The sequence below is a fragment of the Oncorhynchus gorbuscha genome, linkage group LG22 (genome assembly GCF_021184085.1).
Source record: "Oncorhynchus gorbuscha isolate QuinsamMale2020 ecotype Even-year linkage group LG22, OgorEven_v1.0, whole genome shotgun sequence".
NCBI lineage: Eukaryota > Metazoa > Chordata > Actinopteri > Salmoniformes > Salmonidae > Oncorhynchus > Oncorhynchus gorbuscha.
The window spans coordinates 47,357,991-47,383,501 of NC_060194.1; the positions used below are offsets into that span (position 1 = coordinate 47,357,991).

At 42.4% G+C, this 25,511-nt stretch overlaps 1 protein-coding gene across 1 annotated transcript in view; it reads left to right on the top strand.

Moving 5' to 3' along the window:
- Positions 1–25,511, top strand: part of LOC124009457 (receptor-type tyrosine-protein phosphatase mu-like) — a 234,387-nt gene that overhangs the window by 51,810 nt on the left and 157,066 nt on the right. The window contains exon 4 of the mRNA XM_046321268.1: positions 23,679–23,791. Within this exon, the coding sequence (XP_046177224.1) occupies positions 23,679–23,791 (113 nt within the window). The remainder of the gene's footprint in view (positions 1–23,678; positions 23,792–25,511) is intronic.

A 25,511-nucleotide genomic window follows, 5' to 3' on the forward strand; every position in this document is an offset into this window, starting at 1 on the left:
CAGGGTAACTAACAGAATGGAGGACTAGGTAACTAACAGAATGGAGGACTGGGTAACTAACAGAATGTTGTTACAGAACGGAGGACTGGGTAACTAACAGAAGGGAGGACTGGGTAACTAACAGAATGGAGGACTGGGTAACTAACAGAATGGAGGACTAGGTAACTAACAGAATGGAGGACTGGGTAACTAACATAATATTGTTACAGAATGGAGGACAGGGTAACTAACAGAATGGAGGACTGGGTAACTAATAGAATGGAGGACTAGGTAACTAACAGAATGGAGGACTGGGTAACTAACAGAATGGAGGACTGGGTAACTAACAGAACGGAGGACTGGGTAACTAACAGAATGGAGGACTGGGTAACTAACATAATATTGTTACAGAATGGAGGACAGGGTAACTAACAGAATGGAGGACTGGGTAAATAACAGAATGGAGGACTGGGTAACTAACAGAATGGAGGACTGGGTAACTAACAGAATGGAGGACTGGGTAAATAACAGAATGGATGACTGGGTAACTAACAGAATGGAGTTACAGAATGGAGGACAGGGTAACTAACAGAATGTTGTTACAGAATGGAGGACAGGGTAACTAACAGAATGTTGTTACAGAATGGAGGACAGGGTAACTAACAGAATGTTGTTACAGAATGGAGGACAGGGTAACTAACAGAATGTTGTTACAGAATGGAGGACAGGGTAACTAACAGAATGTTGTTACAGAATGGAGGACAGGGTAACTAACAGAATGTTGTTACAGAATGGAGGACAGGGTAACTAACAGAATGTTGTTACAGAATGGAGGACAGGGTAACTAACAGAATGTTGTTACAGAATGGAGGACTGGGTAACTAACAGAATGTTGTTACAGAATGGAGGACTGGGTAACTAACAGAATGTTGTTACAGAATGGAGGACTGGGTAACTAACAGAATGGAGGACTGGGTAACTAACAGAATGGAGGACTGGGTAACTAACAGGATGGAGGACTGGGTAACTAACAGAATGGAGGACTAGGTAACTAACAGAATGTTGTTACAGAATGGAGGACAGGGTAACTAACAGAATGGAGGACTAGGTAACTAACAGAATGGAGGACTGGGTAACTAACAGAATGGAGGACTGGGTAACTAACAGAATGGAGGACTGGGTAACTAACAGAATGGAGGACTGGGTAACTGACAGAATGGAGGACTGGGTAACTAACAGAATGGAGGACTGGGTAACTAACAGAATGGAGGACTGGGTAACTAACAGAATGGAGGACTGGGTAACTAACAGAATGGAGGACAGGGTAACTAACAGAATGGAGGACAGGGTAACTAACAGAATGGAGGACTGGGTAACTAACAGGATGGAGGACTGGGTAACTAACAGAATGGAGGACTAGGTAACTAACAGAATGGAGGACTAGGTAACTAACAGAATGGAGGACTGGGTAACTAACAGAATGTTGTTACAGAATGGAGGAATGGGTAACTAACAGGATGGAGGACTGGGTAACTAACAGAATGGAGGACTAGGTAACTAACAGAATGGAGGACTAGGTAACTAACAGAATGGAGGACTGGGTAACTAACAGAATGTTGTTACAGAATGGAGGAATGGGTAACTAACAGGATGGAGGACTGGGTAACTAACAGAATGGAGGACTAGGTAACTAACAGAATGGAGGACTAGGTAACTAACAGAATGGAGGACTAGGTAACTAACAGAATGGAGTTACAGAATGGAGGACAGGGTAACTAACAGAATGTTGTTACAGAATGGAGGAATGGGTAACTAACAGGATGGAGGACTGGGTAACTAACAGAATGTTGTTACAGAATGGAGGAATGGGTAACTAACAGGATGGAGGACTGGGTAACTAACAGAATGGAGGACTAGGTAACTAACAGAATGGAGGACTAGGTAACTAACAGAATGGAGGACTAGGTAACTAACAGAATGGAGGACTGGGTAACTAACAGAATGTTGTTACAGAATGGAGGACTGGGTAACTAACAGAATGGAGGACTGGGTAACTCACAGAATGTTGTTACAGAATGGAGGACAGGGTAACTAACAGAATGTTGTTACAGAATGGAGGACTGGGTAACTAACAGAATGGAGGACTAGGTAACTAACAGAATGGAGGACTGGGTAACTAACAGAATGTTGTTACAGAATGGAGGACAGGGTAACTAACAGAATGTTGTTACAGAATGGAGGACTGGGTAACTAACAGAATGGAGGACTGGGTAACTAACAGAATGGAGGACTAGGTAACTAACAGAATGGAGGACTGGGTAACTAACAGAATGGAGGGCTGGGTAACTAACAGAATGGAGGACTGGGTAACTAACAGAATGGAGGACTGGGTAACTAACAGAATGGAGGACTAGGTAACTGACAGGATGGAGGACTAGGTAACTAACAGGATGGAGGACTAGGTAACTGACAGGATGGAGGACTAGGTAACTAACAGGATGGAGGACTGGGTAACTAACAGAATGGAGGACTGGGTAACTAACAGAATGGAGGACTGGGTAACTAACAGAATGGAGGACTGGGTAACTAACAGAATGGAGGACTGGGTAACTAACAGAATGGAGGACTGGGTAACTAACAGAATGGAGGACTGGGTAACTAACAGAATGGAGGACTGGGTAACTAACAGAATGGAGGACTGGGTAACTGACAGGCAGGTCAACAGTACTTCCTACTGGCTCACTGGCTGGATACTATCAGCTTCTTCTCAGTGACTGCCAGCACAACAGAGTGGCAACAGCCTTTTGTTCTATATCTGTGGAATGTGGTGGATGGGAAGGGAATGTGTGTGTGTGTGTGTGTGTGTGTGTGTGTGTGTGTGTGTGTGTGTGTGTGTGTGTGTGTGTGTGTGTGTGTGTGTGTGTGTGTGTGTGTGTGTGTGTGTGTGTGTGTGTGTGTGTTCAGTCGTTCCTGGCAGGTGCTGTGGTATTTAGAGGACAGCTGTCGCCGTGCCGGCTGGCTGCCTGGTCAACATCACCGTGGCAACAGCTGCTCGCTGACCCTGGCGTATGGGGATGTCCGCTCTCATATGGCACATACACACACACACACACACACACACACACACACACACACACACACACACACACACACACACACACACACACACACACACACACACACACACACACACACACACACACACACACACACACACACACACACACACACACACACACACTACACACACACATACACACTAACATACACACACACACAGACACACACATACACACTAACACACACACATACACACTAACATACACACACACAGACACACACATACACACTAACACACACACATACACACACACACACATACACACTAACATACACACACACATACACACACACATACACACTAACATACACACACTAACACACCCTGGTGTATAGTAGTGCATTCTCAGCTGCGTCCTATCCCTCTTTCTGGGCAGCCAACTGGGGTTCAATTTTACCCCTTCGATGTTGTCTCTAAACCTTCTGAGGATTAAACTGCTGACAAACTGAGCTATTACTGTAACATCTTTACAGTTCCACAGCCTCTTAACAGTTCTAGAACCCATCTTTACACTTCCACTGCCTATCTTAACCATTCTAGAACTCATATTTATAGTTCCACAGCCTCTTAGCAGTTCTAGAACCCATCTTTATAGTTCCACATCCTCTTAACAGTTCTGGAACCCATATTTACAGTTCCACAGCCTCTTAACAGTTCTAGAACCCATCTTTACAGTTCCACAGCCCCTTAACAGTTCTAGAACCCATCTTTATAGTTCCACATCCTCTTAACAGTTCTAGAACCCATCTTTACAGTTCCACAGCCTCTTAACAGTTCTAGAACCCATCTTTATAGTTCCACATCCTCTTAACAGTTCTAGAACCCATCTTTACAGTTCCACAGCCTCTTAACAGTTCTATAACTCATATTTACAGTTCCACTGCCTATCTTTACTGTTCTAGAACCCATCTTTACAGTTCCACTGCCTATCTTTACTGTTCTAGAACCCATCTTTACAGTTCCACTGCCTATCTTTACTGTTCTAGATCCCATCTTTACAGTTCCACTGCCTATCTTTACTGTTCTAGAACCCATCTTTATAGTTCCACATCATCTTAACAGTTCTAGAACACATCTTTACAGTTCCACAGCCTCTTAACAGTTCTATAACTCATATTTACAGTTCCACTGCCTATCTGTACTGTTCTAGAACCCATCTTTACAGTTCCACTGCCTATCTTAACCGTTCTAGAACTCATATTTACAGTTCCACTGCCTATCTTTACTGTTCTAGAACCCATCTTTACAGTTCCACTGCCTATCTTAAATGTTCTAGAACTCATATTTACAGTTCCACTGCCTATCTTAACCGTTCTAGAACTCATATTTACAGTTCCACTGCCTATCTTAACTGTTCTATAACTCATATTTACAGTTCCACTGCCTATCTTAACCGTTCTAGAACTCATATTTACAGTTCCACAACCTCTTAATAGTTCAATAACCCATATTTACAGTTCCACAACCTCTTAACAGTTCTAGAACCCATCTTTACAGTTCCACAACTTCTTAACAGTTCTAGAACCCATCTTTACAGTTCCACAACCTCTTAACAGTTCTAGAACCCATCTTTAGAGTTCCACAACCTCTTAATAGTTCTATAATCCATCTTAACAGTTCTAGAACCCATCTTTACAGTTCAATAATCCATCTTAATAGTTCTATAACCCATCTTAACAGTTCTAGAACCCATCTTTACAGTTCCACAACCTCTTAATGGTTCTATAACCAATCTTAACAGTTCTAGAACTCATATTGACAGTTCCACAACCTCTTAACAGTTCTAGAACCCGTCTTTACAGTTACACAGCCTCTTAATAGTTCTATAATCCATCTTAACAGTTCTAGAACCCATATTAACAGTTCTAGAACCCTTCTTTACATTTCCACAACCTCTTAACAGTTCTAGAACCCATATTTACAGTTCCACAGCCTCTTAACAGTTCTAGAACCCATATTTACAGTTCCACAACCTCTTAACAGTTCTAGAACCCATATTTACAGTTCCACAAGCTCTTAACAGTTCTAGAACTCATATTTACAGTTCCACAACCTCTTAATAGTTCAATAACCCATATTTACAGTTCCACAACCTCTTAACAGTTCTAGAACCCATATTTACAGTTCCACAACCTCTTAACAGTTCTAGAACCCATCTTTACAGTTCCACAACCTCTTAATGGTTCTATAACCAATCTTAACAGTTCTAGAACCCATATTGACAGTTCCACAACCTCTTAACAGTTCTAGAACCCGTCTTTACAGTTACACAGCCTCTTAATAGTTCTATAATCCATCTTAACAGTTCTAGAACCCATATTAACAGTTCTAGAACCCATCTTTACATTTCCACAACCTCTTAACAGTTCTAGAACCCATATTTACAGTTCCACAGCCTCTTAACAGTTCTAGAACCCATATTTACATTTCCACAACCTCTTAACAGTTCTAGAACCCATATTTACAGTTCCACAAGCTCTTAACAGTTCTAGAACTCATATTTACAGTTCCACAACCTCTTAACAGTTCTAGAACCCATATTTACAGTTCCACAAGCTCTTAACAGTTCTAGAACTCATATTTACAGTTCCACAACCTCTTAATAGTTCAATAACCCATATTTACAGTTCCACAACCTCTTAACAGTTCTAGAACCCATATTTACAGTTCCACAACCTCTTAACAGTTCTAGAACCCATATTTACAGTTCCACAACCTCTTAACAGTTCTAGAACCCATATTTACAGTTCCACAGCCTCTTAACAGTTCTAGAACCCATATTTACAGTTCCACAACCTCTTAACAGTTCTAGAACCCATATTTACAGTTCCACAGCCTCTTAACAGTTCTAGAACCCATATTTACAGTTCCACAACCTCTTAACAGTTCTAGAACCCATATTTACAGTTCCACAAGCTCTTAACAGTTCTAGAACCCATATTTACAGTTCCACAAGCTCTTAACAGTTCTAGAACCCATATGTACAGTTCCACAACCTCTTAACAGTTCTAGAACTCATATTTACAGTTCCACAACCTCTTAATAGTTCAATAACCCATATTTACAGTTCCACAACCTCTTAACAGTTCTAGAACCCATATTTACAGTTCCACAACCTCTTAACAGTTCTAGAACCCATATTTACATTTCCACAACCTCTTAACAGTTCTAGAACCCATATTTACAGTTCCACAGCCTCTTAACAGTTCTAGAACCCATATTTACAGTTCCACAACCTCTTAACAGTTCTAGAACCCATCTTTATAGTTCCACAGCCTCTTAACAGTTCTAGAACCCATATTTACAGTTCCACAACCTCTTAACAGTTCTAGAACCCATATTTACAGTTCCACAGCCTCTTAACAGTTCTAGAACCCATAGTTACAGTTCCACAACCTCTTAACAGTTCTATAACCCATCTTTATAGTTCCACAGCTTCTTAACAGTTCTAGAACCCATCTTTACAGTTCCACGACCTCTTAATAGTTATATAACCCATCTTAACAGTTCTAGAACCCATCTTTGCAGTTCCACAACCTCTTAATAGTTCTATAATTCATCTTAACAGTTCTAGAACCCATCTTTACAGTTCTATAATCCATCTTAATAGTTCTATAACCCATCTTAACAGTTCTAGAACCCATCTTTACAGTTCCACAACCTCTTAATGGTTCTATAACCAATCTTAACAGTTCTAGAACCCATATTGACAGTTCCACAACCTCTTAACAGTTCTAGAACCCGTCTTTACAGTTACACAGCCTCTTAATAGTTCTATAATCCATCTGTAACAGTTCTAGAACCCATATAAGGAGTTCTAGAACCCATCTTTACATTTGCCTCATCATTTGACAGTTCTAGAACCCATATTTACAGTTCCACAGCCTCTTAACAGTTCTAGAACCCATATTTACATTTCCACAACCTCTTAACAGTTCTAGAACCCATATTTACAGTTCCACAAGCTCTTAACAGTTCTAGAACTCATATTTACAGTTCCACAACCTCTTAACAGTTCTAGAACCCATATTTACAGTTCCACAAGCTCTTAACAGTTCTAGAACTCATATTTACAGTTCCACAACCTCTTAATAGTTCAATAACCCATATTTACAGTTCCACAACCTCTTAACAGTTCTAGAACCCATATTTACAGTTCCACAACCTCTTAACAGTTCTAGAACCCATATTTACAGTTCCACAACCTCTTAACAGTTCTAGAACCCATATTTACAGTTCCACAGCCTCTTAACAGTTCTAGAACCCATATTTACAGTTCCACAACCTCTTAACAGTTCTAGAACCCATATTTACAGTTCCACAGCCTCTTAACAGTTCTAGAACCCATATTTACAGTTCCACAACCTCTTAACAGTTCTAGAACCCATATTTACAGTTCCACAAGCTCTTAACAGTTCTAGAACCCATATTTACAGTTCCACAAGCTCTTAACAGTTCTAGAACCCATATGTACAGTTCCACAACCTCTTAACAGTTCTAGAACTCATATTTACAGTTCCACAACCTCTTAATAGTTCAATAACCCATATTTACAGTTCCACAACCTCTTAACAGTTCTAGAACCCATGGATTTACAGTTCCACAACCTCTTAACAGTTCTAGAACCCATATTTACATTTCCACAACCTCTTAACAGTTCTAGAACCCATATTTACAGTTCCACAGCCTCTTAACAGTTCTAGAACCCATATTTACAGTTCCACAACCTCTTAACAGTTCTAGAACCCATATTTACAGTTCCACAGCCTCTTAACAGTTCTAGAACCCATAGTTACAGTTCCACAACCTCTTAACAGTTCTATAACCCATCTTTATAGTTCCACAGCTTCTTAACAGTTCTAGAACCCATCTTTACAGTTCCACGACCTCTTAATAGTTATATAACCCATCTTAACAGTTCTAGAACCCATCTTTGCAGTTCCACAACCTCTTAATAGTTCTATAATTCATCTTAACAGTTCTAGAACCCATCTTTACAGTTCTATAATCCATCTTAATAGTTCTATAACCCATCTTAACAGTTCTAGAACCCATCTTTACAGTTCCACAACCTCTTAATGGTTCTATAACCAATCTTAACAGTTCTAGAACCCATCTTTACAGTTCCACAACTTCTTAATTGTTCTATAATCCATCTTAACAGTTCTAGAACCCATCTTTAGGATTCCCAGAACCCACGTGCCTGTTTCACACAGCTGTTTCACACAGCTCCTTTTGTGTTTGGAGTTGAAGTTTTTTCTAAAGATTTAGCCGATATAAGGATGATTTGATACGTGCTGCTGTCTCTTTTCTTTGCCTCATCATTTGATGTTTTCAGCAGTAGTATTGGTTGATGTATTAGTCAACTTTTCCCCAGTAATAGACACACAACACTGAATTGAATTGTTACACAAAAGGTCAGTGAACAATAAAGAGTAAAGTGACAATAATGAACTACACTTTCAGTAAATTGGGTGACTGGTAGGACCAGTAACTATGGTAACAGTATGTTTAAAACTCTATGACATACATGAGATGTTTTATAGAGGGCTGTAGGGCATAACTGCTACTGTATATACAGGCCTACAGGGTCCGGTAACTATAGTAACAGTATGTTTAAAACTCCATGACATACATGAAGTGTTTTATAGAGGGCTGTAGGGCATAAATCGGGTCCCAAATGGCACCCTATTCCCTATATAGTGCACTACTTTTGACCAGAGCCCATACGGTTCAACCTGGTTGTGGTGTATTATCCTGGATTTCTTCACTGACCCATTGACACTGACTTGACTACACGGATGGATGGATAGAATCCACAAGACAACACTGATGGATGGATAGAATCCACATGACAACACTGATGGATGTATGGATAGAATCCACATGACAACACTGATGGATGGATGGATAGAATCCACATGACAACACTGATGGATGGATAGAATCCACATGACAACACTGATGGATGGATGGATGGATAGAATCCACATGACAACACTGATGGATGGATGGATGGATAGAATCCACATGACAACACTGATGGATGGATAGAATCCACATGACAACACTGATGGATGGATGGATAGAATCCACATGACAACACTGATGGATGGATAGAATCCACAAGACAACACGGATGGATGGATAGAATCCACAAGACAACACTGATGGATGGATAGAATCCACAAGACAACACTGATGGATGGATAGAATCCACAAGACAACACTGATGGATGGATAGAATCCACAAGACAACACGGATGGATGGATAGAATCCACAAGACAACACGGATGGATGGATAGAATCCACAAGACAACACTGATGGATGGATAGAATCCACAAGACAACACTGATGGATGGATGGATAGAATCCACAAGACAACACGGATGGATGGATAGAATACACAAGACAACACTGATGGATGGATGGATAGAATCCACAAGACAACACTGATGGATGGATGGATAGAATCCACAAGACAACACTGATGGATGGATAGAATCCACAAGACAACACTGATGGATGGATGGATAGAATCCACAAGAAAACACTGATGGATGGATAGAATCCACAAGACAACACTGATGGATGGATGGATAGAATCCACATGACAACACTGATGGATGGATGGATAGAATCCACATGACAACACTGATGGATGGATAGAATCCACATGACAACACTGATGGATGGATAGAATCCACATGACAACACTGATGGATGGATGGAATCCACATGACAACACTGATGGATGGATAGAATCCACATGACAACACTGATGGATGGATATAATCCACATGACAACACTGATGGATGGATAGAATCCACATGACAACACTGATGGATGGATGGATAGAATCCACATGACAACACTGATGGATGGATGGATAGAATCCACATGACAACACTGATGGATGGATAGAATCCACAAGACAACACTGATGGATGGCTGGAATCCACATGACAACACTGATGGATGGATAGAATCCACATGACAACACTGATGGATGGATGGATAGAATCCACATGACAACACTGATGGATGGATAGAATCCACATGACAACACTGATGGATGGATAGAATCCACATGACAACACTGATGGATGGATGGATAGAATCCACATGACAACACTGATGGATGGATGGATAGAATCCACATAACAACACTGATGGATGGATGGATAGAATCCACATGACAACACTGATGGATGGATAGAATCCACATGACAACACGGATGGATGGATAGAATCCACATGACAACACGGATGGATGGATAGAATCCACATGACAACACTGATGGATGGATGGAATCCACATGACAACACTGATGGATGGATGGATAGAATCCACATGACAACACTGATGGATGGATGGAATCCACAAGTGACAACACTGATGGATGGATAGAATCCACATGACAACACTGATGGATGGATAGAATCCACATGACAACACTGATGGATGGATAGAATCCACATGACAACACTGATGGATGGATGGATGGATAGAATCCACATGACAACACTGATGGATGGATAGAATCCACATGACAACACTGATGGATGGATAGAATCCACAAGACAACACTGATGGATGGATAGAATCCACATGACAACACTGATGGATGGATAGAATCCACATGACAACACTGATGGATGGATAGAATCCACAAGACAACACTGATGGATGGATAGAATCCACAAGACAACACTGATGGATGGATAGAATCCACATGACAACACTGATGGATGGATAGAATCCACATGACAACACTGATGGATGGATGGATAGAATCCACAAGACAACACTGATGGATGGATGGATAGAATCCACAAGACAACACTGATGGATGGATGGATAGAATCCACAAGACAACACTGATGGATGGATAGAATCCACATGACAACACTGATGGATGGATAGAATCCACAAGACAACACTGATGGATGGATAGAATCCACATGACAACACTGATGGATAGATGTATAGAATCCACAAGACAACACTGATGGATGGATAGAATCCACATGACAACACTGATGGATGGATAGAATCCACATGACAACACTGATGGATGGATAGAATCCACATGACAACACTGATGGATGGATAGAATCCACAAGACAACACTGATGGATGGATGGATAGAATCCACAAGACAACACTGATGGATGGATAGAATCCACATGACAACACTGATGGATGGATAGAATCCACATGACAACACTGATGGATGGATGGAATCCACATGACAACACTGATGGATGGATAGAATCCACATGACAACACTGATGGATGGATGGATAGAATCCACATGACAACACTGATGGATGGATAGAATCCACAAGACAACACTGATGGATGGATAGAATCCACAAGACAACACTGATGGATGGATAGAATCCACATGACAACACTGATGGATGGATGGATAGAATCCACATGACAACACTGATGGATGGATAGAATCCACAAGACAACACTGATGGATGGATAGAATCCACATGACAACACTGATGGATAGAATCCACATGACAACACTGATGGATGGATGGATAGAATCCACAAGACAACACTGATGGATGGATAGAATCCACATGACAACACTGATGGATGGATAGAATCCACATGACAACACTGATGGATGGATGGATAGAATCCACATGACAACACTGATGGATGGATAGAATCCACATGACAACACTGATGGGTGGATGGATAGAATCCACATGACAACACTGATGGATGGATGGATAGAATCCACAAGACAACACTGATGGATGGATGGATAGAATCCACAAGACAACACTGATGGATGGATGGATAGAATCCACAAGACAACACTGATGGATGGATAGAATCCACATGACAACACTGATGGATGGATAGAATCCACAAGACAACACTGATGGATGGATAGAATCCACATGACAACACTGATGGATAGATGTATAGAATCCACAAGACAACACTGATGGATGGATAGAATCCACATGACAACACTGATGGATGGATAGAATCCACATGACAACACTGATGGATGGATAGAATCCACATGACAACACTGATGGATGGATAGAATCCACAAGACAACACTGATGGATGGATGGATAGAATCCACAAGACAACACTGATGGATGGATAGAATCCACATGACAACACTGATGGATGGATAGAATCCACATGACAACACTGATGGATGGATAGAATCCACATGACAACACTGATGGATGGATAGAATCCACATGACAACACTGATGGATGGATAGAATCCACATGACAACACTGATGGATGGATGGATATAATCCACATGACAACACTGATGGATGGATAGAATCCACAAGACAACACTGATGGATGGATAGAATCCACATGACAACACTGATGGATGGATGGATAGAATCCACATGACAACACTGATGGATGGATAGAATCCACAAGACAACACTGATGGATGGATAGAATCCACATGACAACACTGATGGATGGATAGAATCCACATGACAACACTGATGGATGGATGGATAGAATCCACAAGACAACACTGATGGATGGATAGAATCCACATGACAACACTGATGGATGGATAGAATCCACATGACAACACTGATGGATGGATGGATAGAATCCACACATGACAACACTGATGGATGGATAGAATCCACATGACAACACTGATGGATGGATGGATAGAATCCACATGACAACACTGATGGATGGATGGATAGAATCCACAAGACAACACTGATGGATGGATGGATGGATAGAATCCACAAGACAACACTGATGGATGGATGGATAGAATCCACAAGACAGCACTGATGGATGGATAGAATCCACAAGACAGCACTGATGGATGGATAGAATCCACATGACAACACTGATGGATGGATAGAATCCACAAGACAACACTGATGGATGGATAGAATCCACATGACAACACTGATGGATGGATAGAATCCACATGACAACACTGATGGATGGATAGAATCCACAAGACAACACTGATGGATGGATGGATGGATAGAATCCACATGACAACACTGATGGATGGATGGATAGAATCCACATGACAACACTGATGGATGGATAGAATCCACATGACAACACTGATGGATGGATGGATAGAATCCACATGACAACACTGATGGATGGATAGAATCCACATGACAACACTGATGGATGGATGGAATCCACATGACAACACTGATGGATGGATGGAATCCACATGACAACACTGATGGATGGATAGAATCCACATGACAACACTGATGGATGGATAGAATCCACATGACAACACTGATGGATGGATGGATAGAATCCACATGACAACACTGATGGATGGATAGAATCCACAAGACAACACTGATGGATGGATAGAATCCACATGACAACACTGATGGATGGATGGATAGAATCCACATGACAACACTGATGGATGGATAGAATCCACAAGACAACACTGATGGATGGATAGAATCCACATGACAACACTGATGGATGGATGGATAGAATCCACATGACAACACTGATGGATGGATGGATAGAATCCACAAGACAACACTGATGGATGGATGGATAGAATCCACAAGACAACACTGATGGATGGATGGATAGAATCCACAAGACAACACTGATGGATGGATAGAATCCACATGACAACACTGATGGATGGATAGAATCCACAAGACAACACTGATGGATGGATAGAATCCACATGACAACACTGATGGATAGATGTATAGAATCCACAAGACAACACTGATGGATGGATAGAATCCACATGACAACACTGATGGATGGATAGAATCCACATGACAACACTGATGGATGGATAGAATCCACATGACAACACTGATGGATGGATAGAATCCACATGACAACACTGATGGATGGATGGATAGAATCCACAAGACAACACTGATGGATGGATAGAATCCACATGACAACACTGATGGATGGATAGAATCCACAAGACAACACTGATGGATGGATAGAATCCACATGACAACACTGATGGATGGATAGAATCCACATGACAACACTGATGGATGGATAGAATCCACATGACAACACTGATGGATGGATGGATATAATCCACATGACAACACTGATGGATGGATAGAATCCACAAGACAACACTGATGGATGGATAGAATCCACATGACAACACTGATGGATGGATGGATAGAATCCACATGACAACACTGATGGATGGATAGAATCCACAAGACAACACTGATGGATGGATAGAATCCACAAGACAACACTGATGGATGGATAGAATCCACATGACAACACTGATGGATGGATGGATAGAATCCACAAGACAACACTGATGGATGGATAGAATCCACATGACAACACTGATGGATGGATAGAATCCACATGACAACACTGATGGATGGATAGAATCCACATGACAACACTGATGGATGGATAGAATCCACAAGACAACACTGATGGATGGATGGATAGAATCCACATGACAACACTGATGGATGGATGGATAGAATCCACAAGACAACACTGGATGGATGGATAGAATCCACATGACAACACTGATGGATGGATGGATAGAATCCACAAGACAACACTGATGGATGGATAGAATCCACAAGACAGCACTGATGGATGGATAGAATCCACATGACAACACTGATGGATGGATAGAATCCACAAGACAACACTGATGGATGGATAGAATCCACATGACAACACTGATGGATGGATAGAATCCACATGACAACACTGATGGATGGATAGAATCCACAAGACAACACTGATGGATGGATGGATGGATAGAATCCACATGACAACACTGATGGATGGATGGATAGAATCCACATGACAACACTGATGGATGGATAGAATCCACATGACAACACTGATGGATGGATGGATAGAATCCACATGACAACACTGATGGATGGATAGAATCCACATGACAACACTGATGGATGGATGGAATCCACATGACAACACTGATGGATGGATGGAATCACATGACAACACTGATGGATGGATAGAATCACATGACAACACTGATGGATGGATAGAATCCACATGACAACACTGATGGATGGATGGATAGAATCCACATGACAACACTGATGGATGGATAGAATCCACAAGACAACACTGATGGATGGATAGAATCCACATGACAACACTGATGGATGGATGGATAGAATCCACATGACAACACTGATGGATGGATAGAATCCACAAGACAACACTGATGGATGGATAGAATCCACATGACAACACTGATGGATGGATGGATAGAATCCACAAGACAACACTGATGGATGGATGGATATAATCCACAAGACAACACTGATGGATGGATGGATAGAATCCACAAGACAACACTGATGGATGGATGGATAGAATTCACATGACAACACTGATGGATGGATAGAATCCACATGACAACACTGATGGATGGATGGATATAACCACATGACAACACTGATGGATGGATAGAATCCACAAGACAACACTGATGGATGGATAGAATCCACATGACAACACTGATGGATGGATAGAATCCACAAGACAACACTGATGGATGGATAGAATCCACATGACAACACTGATGGATGGATAGAATCCACATTATAACAGAGACAACACTGATGGATGGATAGAATCCACATGACAACACTGATGGATGGATGGATAGAATCCACATGACAACACTGATGGATGGATAGAATCCACAAGACAACACTGATGGATGGATAGAATCCACATGACAACACTGATGGATGGATGGATAGAATCCACATAGACAACACTGATGGATGGATAACAGGATATAATCCACATGACAACACTGATGGATGGATGGATAGAATCCACATGACAACACTGATGGATGGATGGATAGAATTCACATGACAACACTGATGGATGGATAGAATCCACATGACAACACTGATGGATGGATGGATATAATCCACATGACAACACTGATGGATGGATAGAATCCACATGACAACACTGATGGATGGATAGAATCCACAAGACAACACTGATGGATGGATAGAATCCACATGACAACACTGATGGATGGATAGAATCCACATGACAACACTGATGGATGGATAGAATCCACATGACAACACTGATGGATGGATAGAATCCACATGACAACACTGATGGATGGATAGAATCCACATGACAACACTGATGGATGGATAGAATCAACATGACAACACTGATGGATAGATAGAATCCACAAGATGCTTCAGGACACCACGGCAGGTGGCTCATATCTCTTTTCCTGACGAGTTAACAGAGTGACACAGAAAGCCCTCATCGTTTCATAGAGTTTCCACCCTAATAGGGCTTGGTCCATGTTAACAAGCCTGTACAATACTGGTATACAAATTCATTACCTATCATGGACTTAATCAACACCTGTACATGGGCTTGGTCCATGTTAACAAGCCTGTACATGGTACTTAGGGCTTGGTCCATGTTAACAAGCCTGTACATGGTACTTGGGGCTTGGTCCATGTTAACAAACCTGTACATGGTACTTAGGGCTTGGTCCATGTTAACAAGCCTGTACATGGTACTCATAGAGTTTCCCCCTAACAGGGCTTGGTCCATGTTAACAAGCCTGTACATGGTACCTATAGCTGGTAATGACTAATTGGCCCTGTGATTGTTTGTTACAGAGTGACTGTGAGGCACCATGTATGAACACTGTGGTGTCCTGGCTCATAGCAGGTGTCCTGGACTATACCTGTGGGGGTGGTGTGATTAGCCGTTGGTGTCCTGGCTCATAGCAGGTGTCCTGGACTATACCTGTGGGGGTGGTGTGATTAGCCATTGGTGTCCTTGCTCATAGCAGGTGTCCTAGACTATACCTGTGGGTGTGATTAACCGTTGGTGTCCTCGCTCATAGCAGGTGTCCTAGACTATACCTGATTGGCTAGGTGACTGACGGGCTGGTTATTTAATTAACAATACATAGGCATTATAACAGACATTATAACAGGCATTATAACGTACATTATAACAGGCATTATAACAGGCGTTATAACAGGCATTATAACAGACATAACATGCATTATAACAGATGACATAACAGGCATTATAACAGACATTATGACAGACATTATAACAGACATTATAACAGGCATTATAACAGGCATTATAACAGACATAATAGGCATTATAACAGACAACATAACAGGCATTATAACAGACATTATAACAGGAATTATAACAGGCATTATACCAGACATAACAGGCATTATAACAGATGACATAAAAGGCATTATAACAGGCATTATAACAGACATTATAACAGGCATTATAACAGGCATTATAACAGGCATTATAACAGGCATTATAGCAGGCATTATAACAGGCATTATAACAGACATTATAACAGACAACATAACAGGCATTATAACAGACATTATAACAGGCATTATAACAGGCATTATAACAGACATAACAGGCATTATAACAGATGACATAACAGGCATTATAACAGACATTATAACAGACATTATAACAGACATTATAACAGGCATTATAACAGGCATTATAACAGACATAACAGGCATTATAACAGATGACATAACAGGCATTATAACAGACATTATAACATGCATTATAACAGGCATTATAACAGACATAACAGGCATTATAACAGATGACATAACAGGCATTATAACAGACATTATAACAGGCATTATAACAGGCATTATAACAGGCATTATATCAGGCATTATAACAGGCATTATAACAGATGACATAACAGGCATTATAACAGACATTATAACAGGCATTATAACAGACATAACAGGCATTATAACAGACGACATAACAGGCATTATAACAGACATTATAACAGGCATTATAACATACATTATAACAGACATTATAACAGGCATTATAACAGGCATTATAACATGCATTATAACAGGCATTATAACAGGCATTACAGCAGGCATTATAACAGGAATTATAGCAGGCATACCAGGCATTATAACGGGCATTATAGCAGGCATTATAAGAGGCATTATAACAGGCATTATAGCAGGCATACCAGGCATCATAACAGGCATTATAACAGGCATTATAGCAGGCATACCAGGCATCATAACAGGCATTATAACAGGCATTATAGCAGGCATTATAACAGGCATTATAACAGGAATTATAACAGGCATTATAACAGGCATACCAGACATTATAACAGGCATTATAGCAGGCATTATAACACGGTTAATATAATTTCTTCCAGGTAGCCTTCACATGTCCATGCTAATCCAGAGTTAACTCTGGAAACAGTTTCTTCAGCTCAGTCTACAACGGGTTTAAATGTTCCATGTTAAAATGGGTAATCTTCAGATTAAAATATAAAATCAATACTGGAAATTATACCTCAAATTCATTACCTAAACACATCATGGACTTAATCAACACAACAGAGTAGTTTTAATTAAAATGAACCATATGCCGTCTGGTAGTGGCATAAATCTCCCTTAAACAGATAGCTGATTTACCCCCAATATCTCAGGGGGGCTATTCCTATTGAATAAACAACACGGGTAAGTTTCATCCGAGACCCCCCCCCACCACCACCATTCCCAGTGCCCTCTTCTCCCCTCAGTGGCTAGAGTAGTACACCACCAGACTGGTTCAGTGTTTGAGCATCTGAGAGACTGAGGAGAAGTGAACACATGGGTAGAGTATTAGCTGGTTCGACATGAGGTGATGTTTGACTCGCAGGGTGGAAGCCTGGTGGAATCTGGGGATTACATGGGGGATACAGACCTAGTGGCCCAGGTCAGAGTGGGACGACCATCTGTAAGCTAAGGACCAGTCACCATTACTCACGGTCTCTACATGGGTTAGTGGGTAGTAGTAACTACTCCAGAGTAGTGAACTACATGGGTAGAGTAGTGGGTAGAGTAGTGAACTACATGGGTAGAGTAGTGGGTAGAGTAGTGAACTACACTACATGGGTAGAGTAGTGGACTACATGGGTAGAGTAGTGAAATACATGGGTAGAGTAGTGGGTAGAGTAGTGAACTACATGGGTAGAGTAGTGGACTACATGGGTAGAGTAGTGGGTAGAGTAGTGAACTACATGGGTAGAGTAGTGGACTACATGGGTAGAGTAGTGAACTACATGGGTAGAGTAGTGGGTAGAGTAGTGAACTACATGGGTAGAGTAGTGGGTAGAGATAGTGGGTAGAGTAGTGGACTGGGTACATGGGTAGAGTGAGTGGGTAGAGTAGTGGGTAGAGTAGTGAACTACATGGGTAGAGTAGTGGGTAGAGAGGTGAACTACATGGGTAGAGTAGTGGGTAGAGTAGTGGGTAGAGTAGTGAACTACATGGGTAGAGTAGTGGGTAGAGTAGTGAACTACATGGGTAGAGTAGTGGGTAGAGTAGTGGGTAGAGTAGTGAACTACATGGGTAGAGTAGTGGGTAGAGTAGTGAACTACATGGGTAGAGTAGTGGGTAGAGTTGTGAACTACGACATAGGGTAGAGTAGTGACTACATGGGTAGTGGGTAGAGTAGTGAACGACATGGATAGAGTAGTGGACTACATGGGTAGAGTAGTGGGTAGAGTAGGTGAACTACATGGGTAGAGTAGTGGGTAGAGTAGTGAACTACATGGGTAGAGTAGTGGGTAGACTAGTGAACATGGGTGAGAGTAGGTAGAGAGGTGAACAACATGGGTAGAGTAGTGGGTAGAGTAGTGGACTACATGGGTAGAGTAGTGAACTACATGGATAGAGTAGTGGGTAGAGTAGTAAACTACATGGGTAGAGTAGTGGGTAGAGTTGTGAACGACATGGGTAGAGTAGTGAACTACATGGGTAGAGTAGTGGGTAGAGTAGTGGACTACATGGCTAGAGTAGTGGACTACATGGGTAGAGTAGTGAACTACATGGGTAGAGTAGTGGGTAGAATAGTGAACTACATGGGTAGAGTAGTGAACTACATGGGTAGAGTAGTGGGTAGAGAGGTGAACTACATGGGTAGAGTAGTGGGTAGAGTTGTGAACGACATGGGTAGAGTAGTGAACTACATGGGTAGAGTAGTGAACTACATGGGTAGAGTAGTGGGTAGAGGTGAACTACATGGGTAGAGTAGTGGGTAGAGTAGTGGGTAGAGTTGTGAACTACATGGGTAGAGTAGTGGGTAGAGTAGTGGGTAGAGTAGTGGGTAGAGTAGTGAACTACATGGGTAGAGTAGTGGGTAGAGTAGTGAACTACATGGGTAGAGTAGTGAACTACATGGGTAGAGTAGTGGGTAGAGAGGTGAACTACATGGGTAGAGTAGTGGGTAGAGTAGTGGGTAGAGTAGTGGGTAGAGTAGTGGGTAGAGAGGTGAACTACATGGGTAGAGTAGTGGGTAGAGTAGTGGGTAGAGAGTTGAACTACATGGGTAGAGTAGTGGGTAGAGTAGTGAACGACATGGGTAGAGTAGTGGGTAGAGTAGTGGGTAGAGTAGTGAACGACATGGGTAGAGTAGTGGGTAGAGTAGTGGGTAGAGTAGTGGGTAGAGTAGTGAACGACATGGGTAGAGTAGTGAACTACATGGGTAGAGTAGTGGGTAGAGTAGTGGGTAGAGTAGTGGGTAGAGTAGTGGGTAGAGTAGTGGGTAGAGTAGTGAACGACATGGGTAGAGTAGTGGGTAGAGTAGTGAACAACATGGGTAGAGTAGTGGGTAGAGTAGTGAACGACATGGGTAGAGTAGTGAACTACATGGGTAGAGTAGTGGGTAGAGTAGTGAACTACATGGGTAGAGTAGTGGGTAGAGTAGTGGGTAGAGTAGTGAACTACATGGGTAGAGTAGTGAACTACATGGGTAGAGTAGTGGGTAGAGTAGTGGACTACATGGGTAGAGTAGTGAACTACATGGGTAGAGTAGTGGGTAGAGTAGTGAACTACATGGGTAGAGTAGTGGACTACATGGGTAGAGTAGTGGACTACATGGGTAGAGTAGTGAACTACATGGGTAGAGTAGTGGGTAGAGTAGTGAACTACATGGGTAGAGTAGTGGGTAGAGTAGTGAACTACATGGGTAGAGTAGTGGGTAGAGTAGTGAACTACATGGGTAGAGTATTGGGTAGAGTAGTGAACTACATGGGTAGAGTATTGGGTAGAGTAGTGAACTTCATGGGTAGAGTAGTGGACTACATGGGTAGAGTAGTGAACTACATGGGTAGAGTAGTGGGTAGAGTAGTGAACTACATGGGTAGAGTACTGGGTACAGTTGTGAACTACATGGGTAGAGTAGTGGGTAGAGTAGTGGACTACATGGGTAGAGTAGTGAACTGCATGCGTAGAGTAGTGAACTACATGGGTAGAGTAGTGAACTACATGGGTAGAGTCGTGTGTCAGAAAGCATCATTTTGCACTGAGCCCTTCCTCTTAAGCAATATGTCTGGAAGTCTCTCCATGACAACCCCATACAGCCCAGTGAAGCAGCTAATAGCATCAGTCTGTTACGTGTGTGTCTCATTAGAGCCAGTCAGACAGGCTGCCGGGACCAGGACCAGTGTTGAACGTGACAAAGGAAGATGCCTAAGCATTGCCCTGGTTTTGTACCATTGGCTGTTGAAAGAAACTTAGACAAAGGACTGTACTTATGAGACAAGATCATACTTCTTTGTATGTTATGGATAGTGAATCATATAATTGTGTCCTGGAACTCCCTCCCAACTGTGTTAATGATGGCTATTTTGGCAACAGACAACAACAGACACACAACTTTGAGATACAGAATGAGGAGTGACTCACTATTCTGTGAATAGACAGAATTGATCTAGTTACTCTCACACGCACTCAACACGCACGCACGCACACACACACACACACACACACACACACACACACACACACACACACACACACACACACACACACACACACACACACACACACACACACACACACACACACACACACACACACACACACACACACACACACACACACACACACACACACACACTGACAGTCCGGCCTCACAGAGCACCTAATTGAACGGTTGAGGCTCAGAGGGCAGCTCTATACATCAGATGTCTCAGTGGAATTGAGTAAAACAGTAAATACATATAAATATATAACTAAATACACTTTAAAATGACTAAAACCAAGTCGAAACGGTGTAGAAATTGTAATGGACATACACTCATACAGTTTCTTAACCATGTCCACTTCGCTAACAATCACCTACATTACAGCTGGACAGTCAGGGAGCATTACAGCTGGACAGTCAGGGAGCATTACAGCCGGACAGTCAGGGAGCATTACAGCTGGACAGTCAGGGAGCATTATAGCTGGACAGTCAGGGAGCATTACAGCTGGACAGTCAGGGAGCATTACAGCTGGACAGTCAGGGAACATTAAGCTGGACAGTCAGGGAGCATTAAAGCTGGACAGTCAGGGAGCATTACAGCTGGACAGTCAGGGAGCATTACAGCTGGACAGTCAGGGAGCATTACAGCTGGACAGTCAGGGAGCATTACAGCTGGACAGTCGGGGAGCATTACAGCTGGACAGTCAGGGAGCATTACAGCTGGACAGTCAGGGAGCATTACAGCTGGACAGTCAGGGAGCATTACAGCTGGACAGTCAGGGAGCATTACAGCTGGACAGTCGGCATGGAACATTCCCAAAACGATGGCTAGATGGCGAGGATGCAACCCCCCGGGGAAACATTTGTTTGGTACTCATGTGGAGACAGTTTGTACCCAAGACAGTCTGTACCCAAGACTGTCTGTACCCAAGACACTCTATACCCAAGACAGTCTGTACCCAATACACTCTGTACCCAATACACTCTGTACCCAATACACTCTGTACCCAATACAGTCTGTACCCAATACAGTCTGTACCCAATACAGTCTGTACCCAAGACAGTTTTTACCCAAGACCGTCTGTACCCAAGACAGTTTGTGCCAAAGACACTTTGTACCCAAGAAAGTCTGTACCCAAGACAGTCTGTATCCAAGACAGTCTGTACCCAATACACTCTGTACCCAAGACAGTCTGTACCGAAGACAGTCTGTACCCAAGACAGTCTTTACCCAAGACCGTCTGTACCCAAGAGACTTTACACCCAAGACACTGTACCCAAGACACATGTACTCAAGGGCAACAGCCCTACACATTTCTGAATCTACGTCTTTCAACCTAGTGTTGTGTTTTTCTGTGTTACTGTTTTTATCCATTGCCTGTAATTTTTCTACACTTATCTTATTGTAGTGAAAGAGAGTCACGTCTCTCTCCTCATTTCTTCTTCTCTGTTCCACCATTACTATAAGTAGTGATTGCAGTGAAAGGGAGTCACGTCTCTCTCCTAGTTTCTTCTTCTCTGTTCCACTATGACTATAAGTAGTGATTGCAGTGAAAGGGAGTCAAGTCTCTCTCCTCGTTTCTTCTTCTCTGTTCCACTATTGCTATAAGTAGTGATTGCAGTGAAAGGGAGTCAAGTCTCTCTCCTCGTTTCTTCTTCTCTGTTCCACTATTGCTATAAGTATGAGTTATAGTTCTTCACTCTTCTTCTGACCCCAGAGCCTCCTGTGCCCATCGCTCCCCCGCAGCTGACAGCGGTCGGCGCCACCTACATGTGGATCCAACTCAACGCTAACTCCATCAACGGAGACGGGCCAATCATCGACCGAGAGGTATTTCTATTTACTGATGGTTTATTGATAGAAAACACATTGGCCACGTCCCAGAATGCACCTTCATTCTCTATATAGTGTACTACTCCAATATGTCTTCAGTCAGACGTCGTGGCACTATATGGAGTGCCGTAAGCGATCATCTGATGTGTCGTTCCACAACAGTGTTTATAGCAATGTTTTCCAATCCTGGTCCTGGGGAACCATAAGGGACGCCATTTTGTTTTTGGTTTTTGCATGATTCCATTTATTAAATACTTGATGATGAGTGATTTAGTTCAATCAAAAGTGTATTATTGCCATGGTGGTAATAAGTAGAACTGTGAACCTCTGTGACCCCGGCACCTGGATTCAGTAGCCCCGGTGTACATACGGTAACTAACACCGGGATTCAGTAGCCCTGGTGTACATACGGTAACTAACACCGGGATTCTGTAGCCCTGGTGTACATACGGTAACTAACACCGGGATTCTGTAGCCCTGGTGTACATACGGTAACTAACACCGGGATTCTGTAGCCCTGGTGTATATACGGTAACTAACACCGGGATTCAGCCCTGGTGCCCTTCAGTAGCCCTGGTGTATATACGGTAACTAACACCGGGATTCTGTAGCCCTGGTGTATATACGGTAACTAACACCGGGATTCTGTAGCCCTGGTGTACATACGGTAACTAACACCGGGATTCTGTAGCCCTGGTGTACATACGGTAACTAACACCGGGATTCAGTAGCCCTGGTGTATATACGGTAACTAACACCGGGATTCAGTAGCCCTGGTGTATATACGGTAACTAACACCGGGATTCAGTAGCCCTGGTGTATATACGGTAACTAACACCGGGATTCAGTAGCCCTGGTGTATATACGGTAACTAACACCGGGATTCAGTAGCCCTGGTGTATATACGAAACTAACACCGGGATTCAGTAGCCCTGGTGTATATACGGTAACTAACACCGGGATTCAGTAGCCCTGGTGTATATACGGTAACTAACACCGGGATTCAGTAGCCCTGGTGTATATACGGTAACTAACACCGGGATTCAGTAGCCCTGGTGTATATACGGTAACTAACACCGGGATTCTGTAGCCCTGGTGTATATACGGTAACTAACACCGGGATTCTGTAGCCCTGGTGTACATACGGTAACTAACACCGGGATTCAGTAGCCCTGGTGTATATACGGTAACTAACACCGGGATTCAGTAGCCCTGGTGTATATACGGTAACTAACACCGGGATTCAGTAGCCCTGGTGTATATACGGTAACTAACACCGGGATTCAGTAGCCCTGGTGTATATACGGTAACTAACACCGGGATTCAGTAGCCCTGGTGTATATACGGTAACTAACACCGGGATTCAGTAGCCCTGGTGTATATACGGTAACTAACACCGGGATTCAGTAGCCCTGGTGTATATACGGTAACTAACACCGGGATTCAGTAGCCCTGGTGTATATACGGTAACTAACACCGGGATTCAGTAGCCCTGGTGTATATACGAAAACTAACACCGGGATTCAGTAGCCCTGGTGTATATACGGTAACTAACACCGGGATTCAGTAGCCCTGGTGTATATACGGTAACTAACACCGGGATTCAGTAGCCCTGGTGTATATACGGTAACTAACACCGGGATTCAGTAGCCCTGGTGTATATACGGTAACTAACACCGGGATTCAGTAGCCCTGGTGTATATACGGTAACTAACAC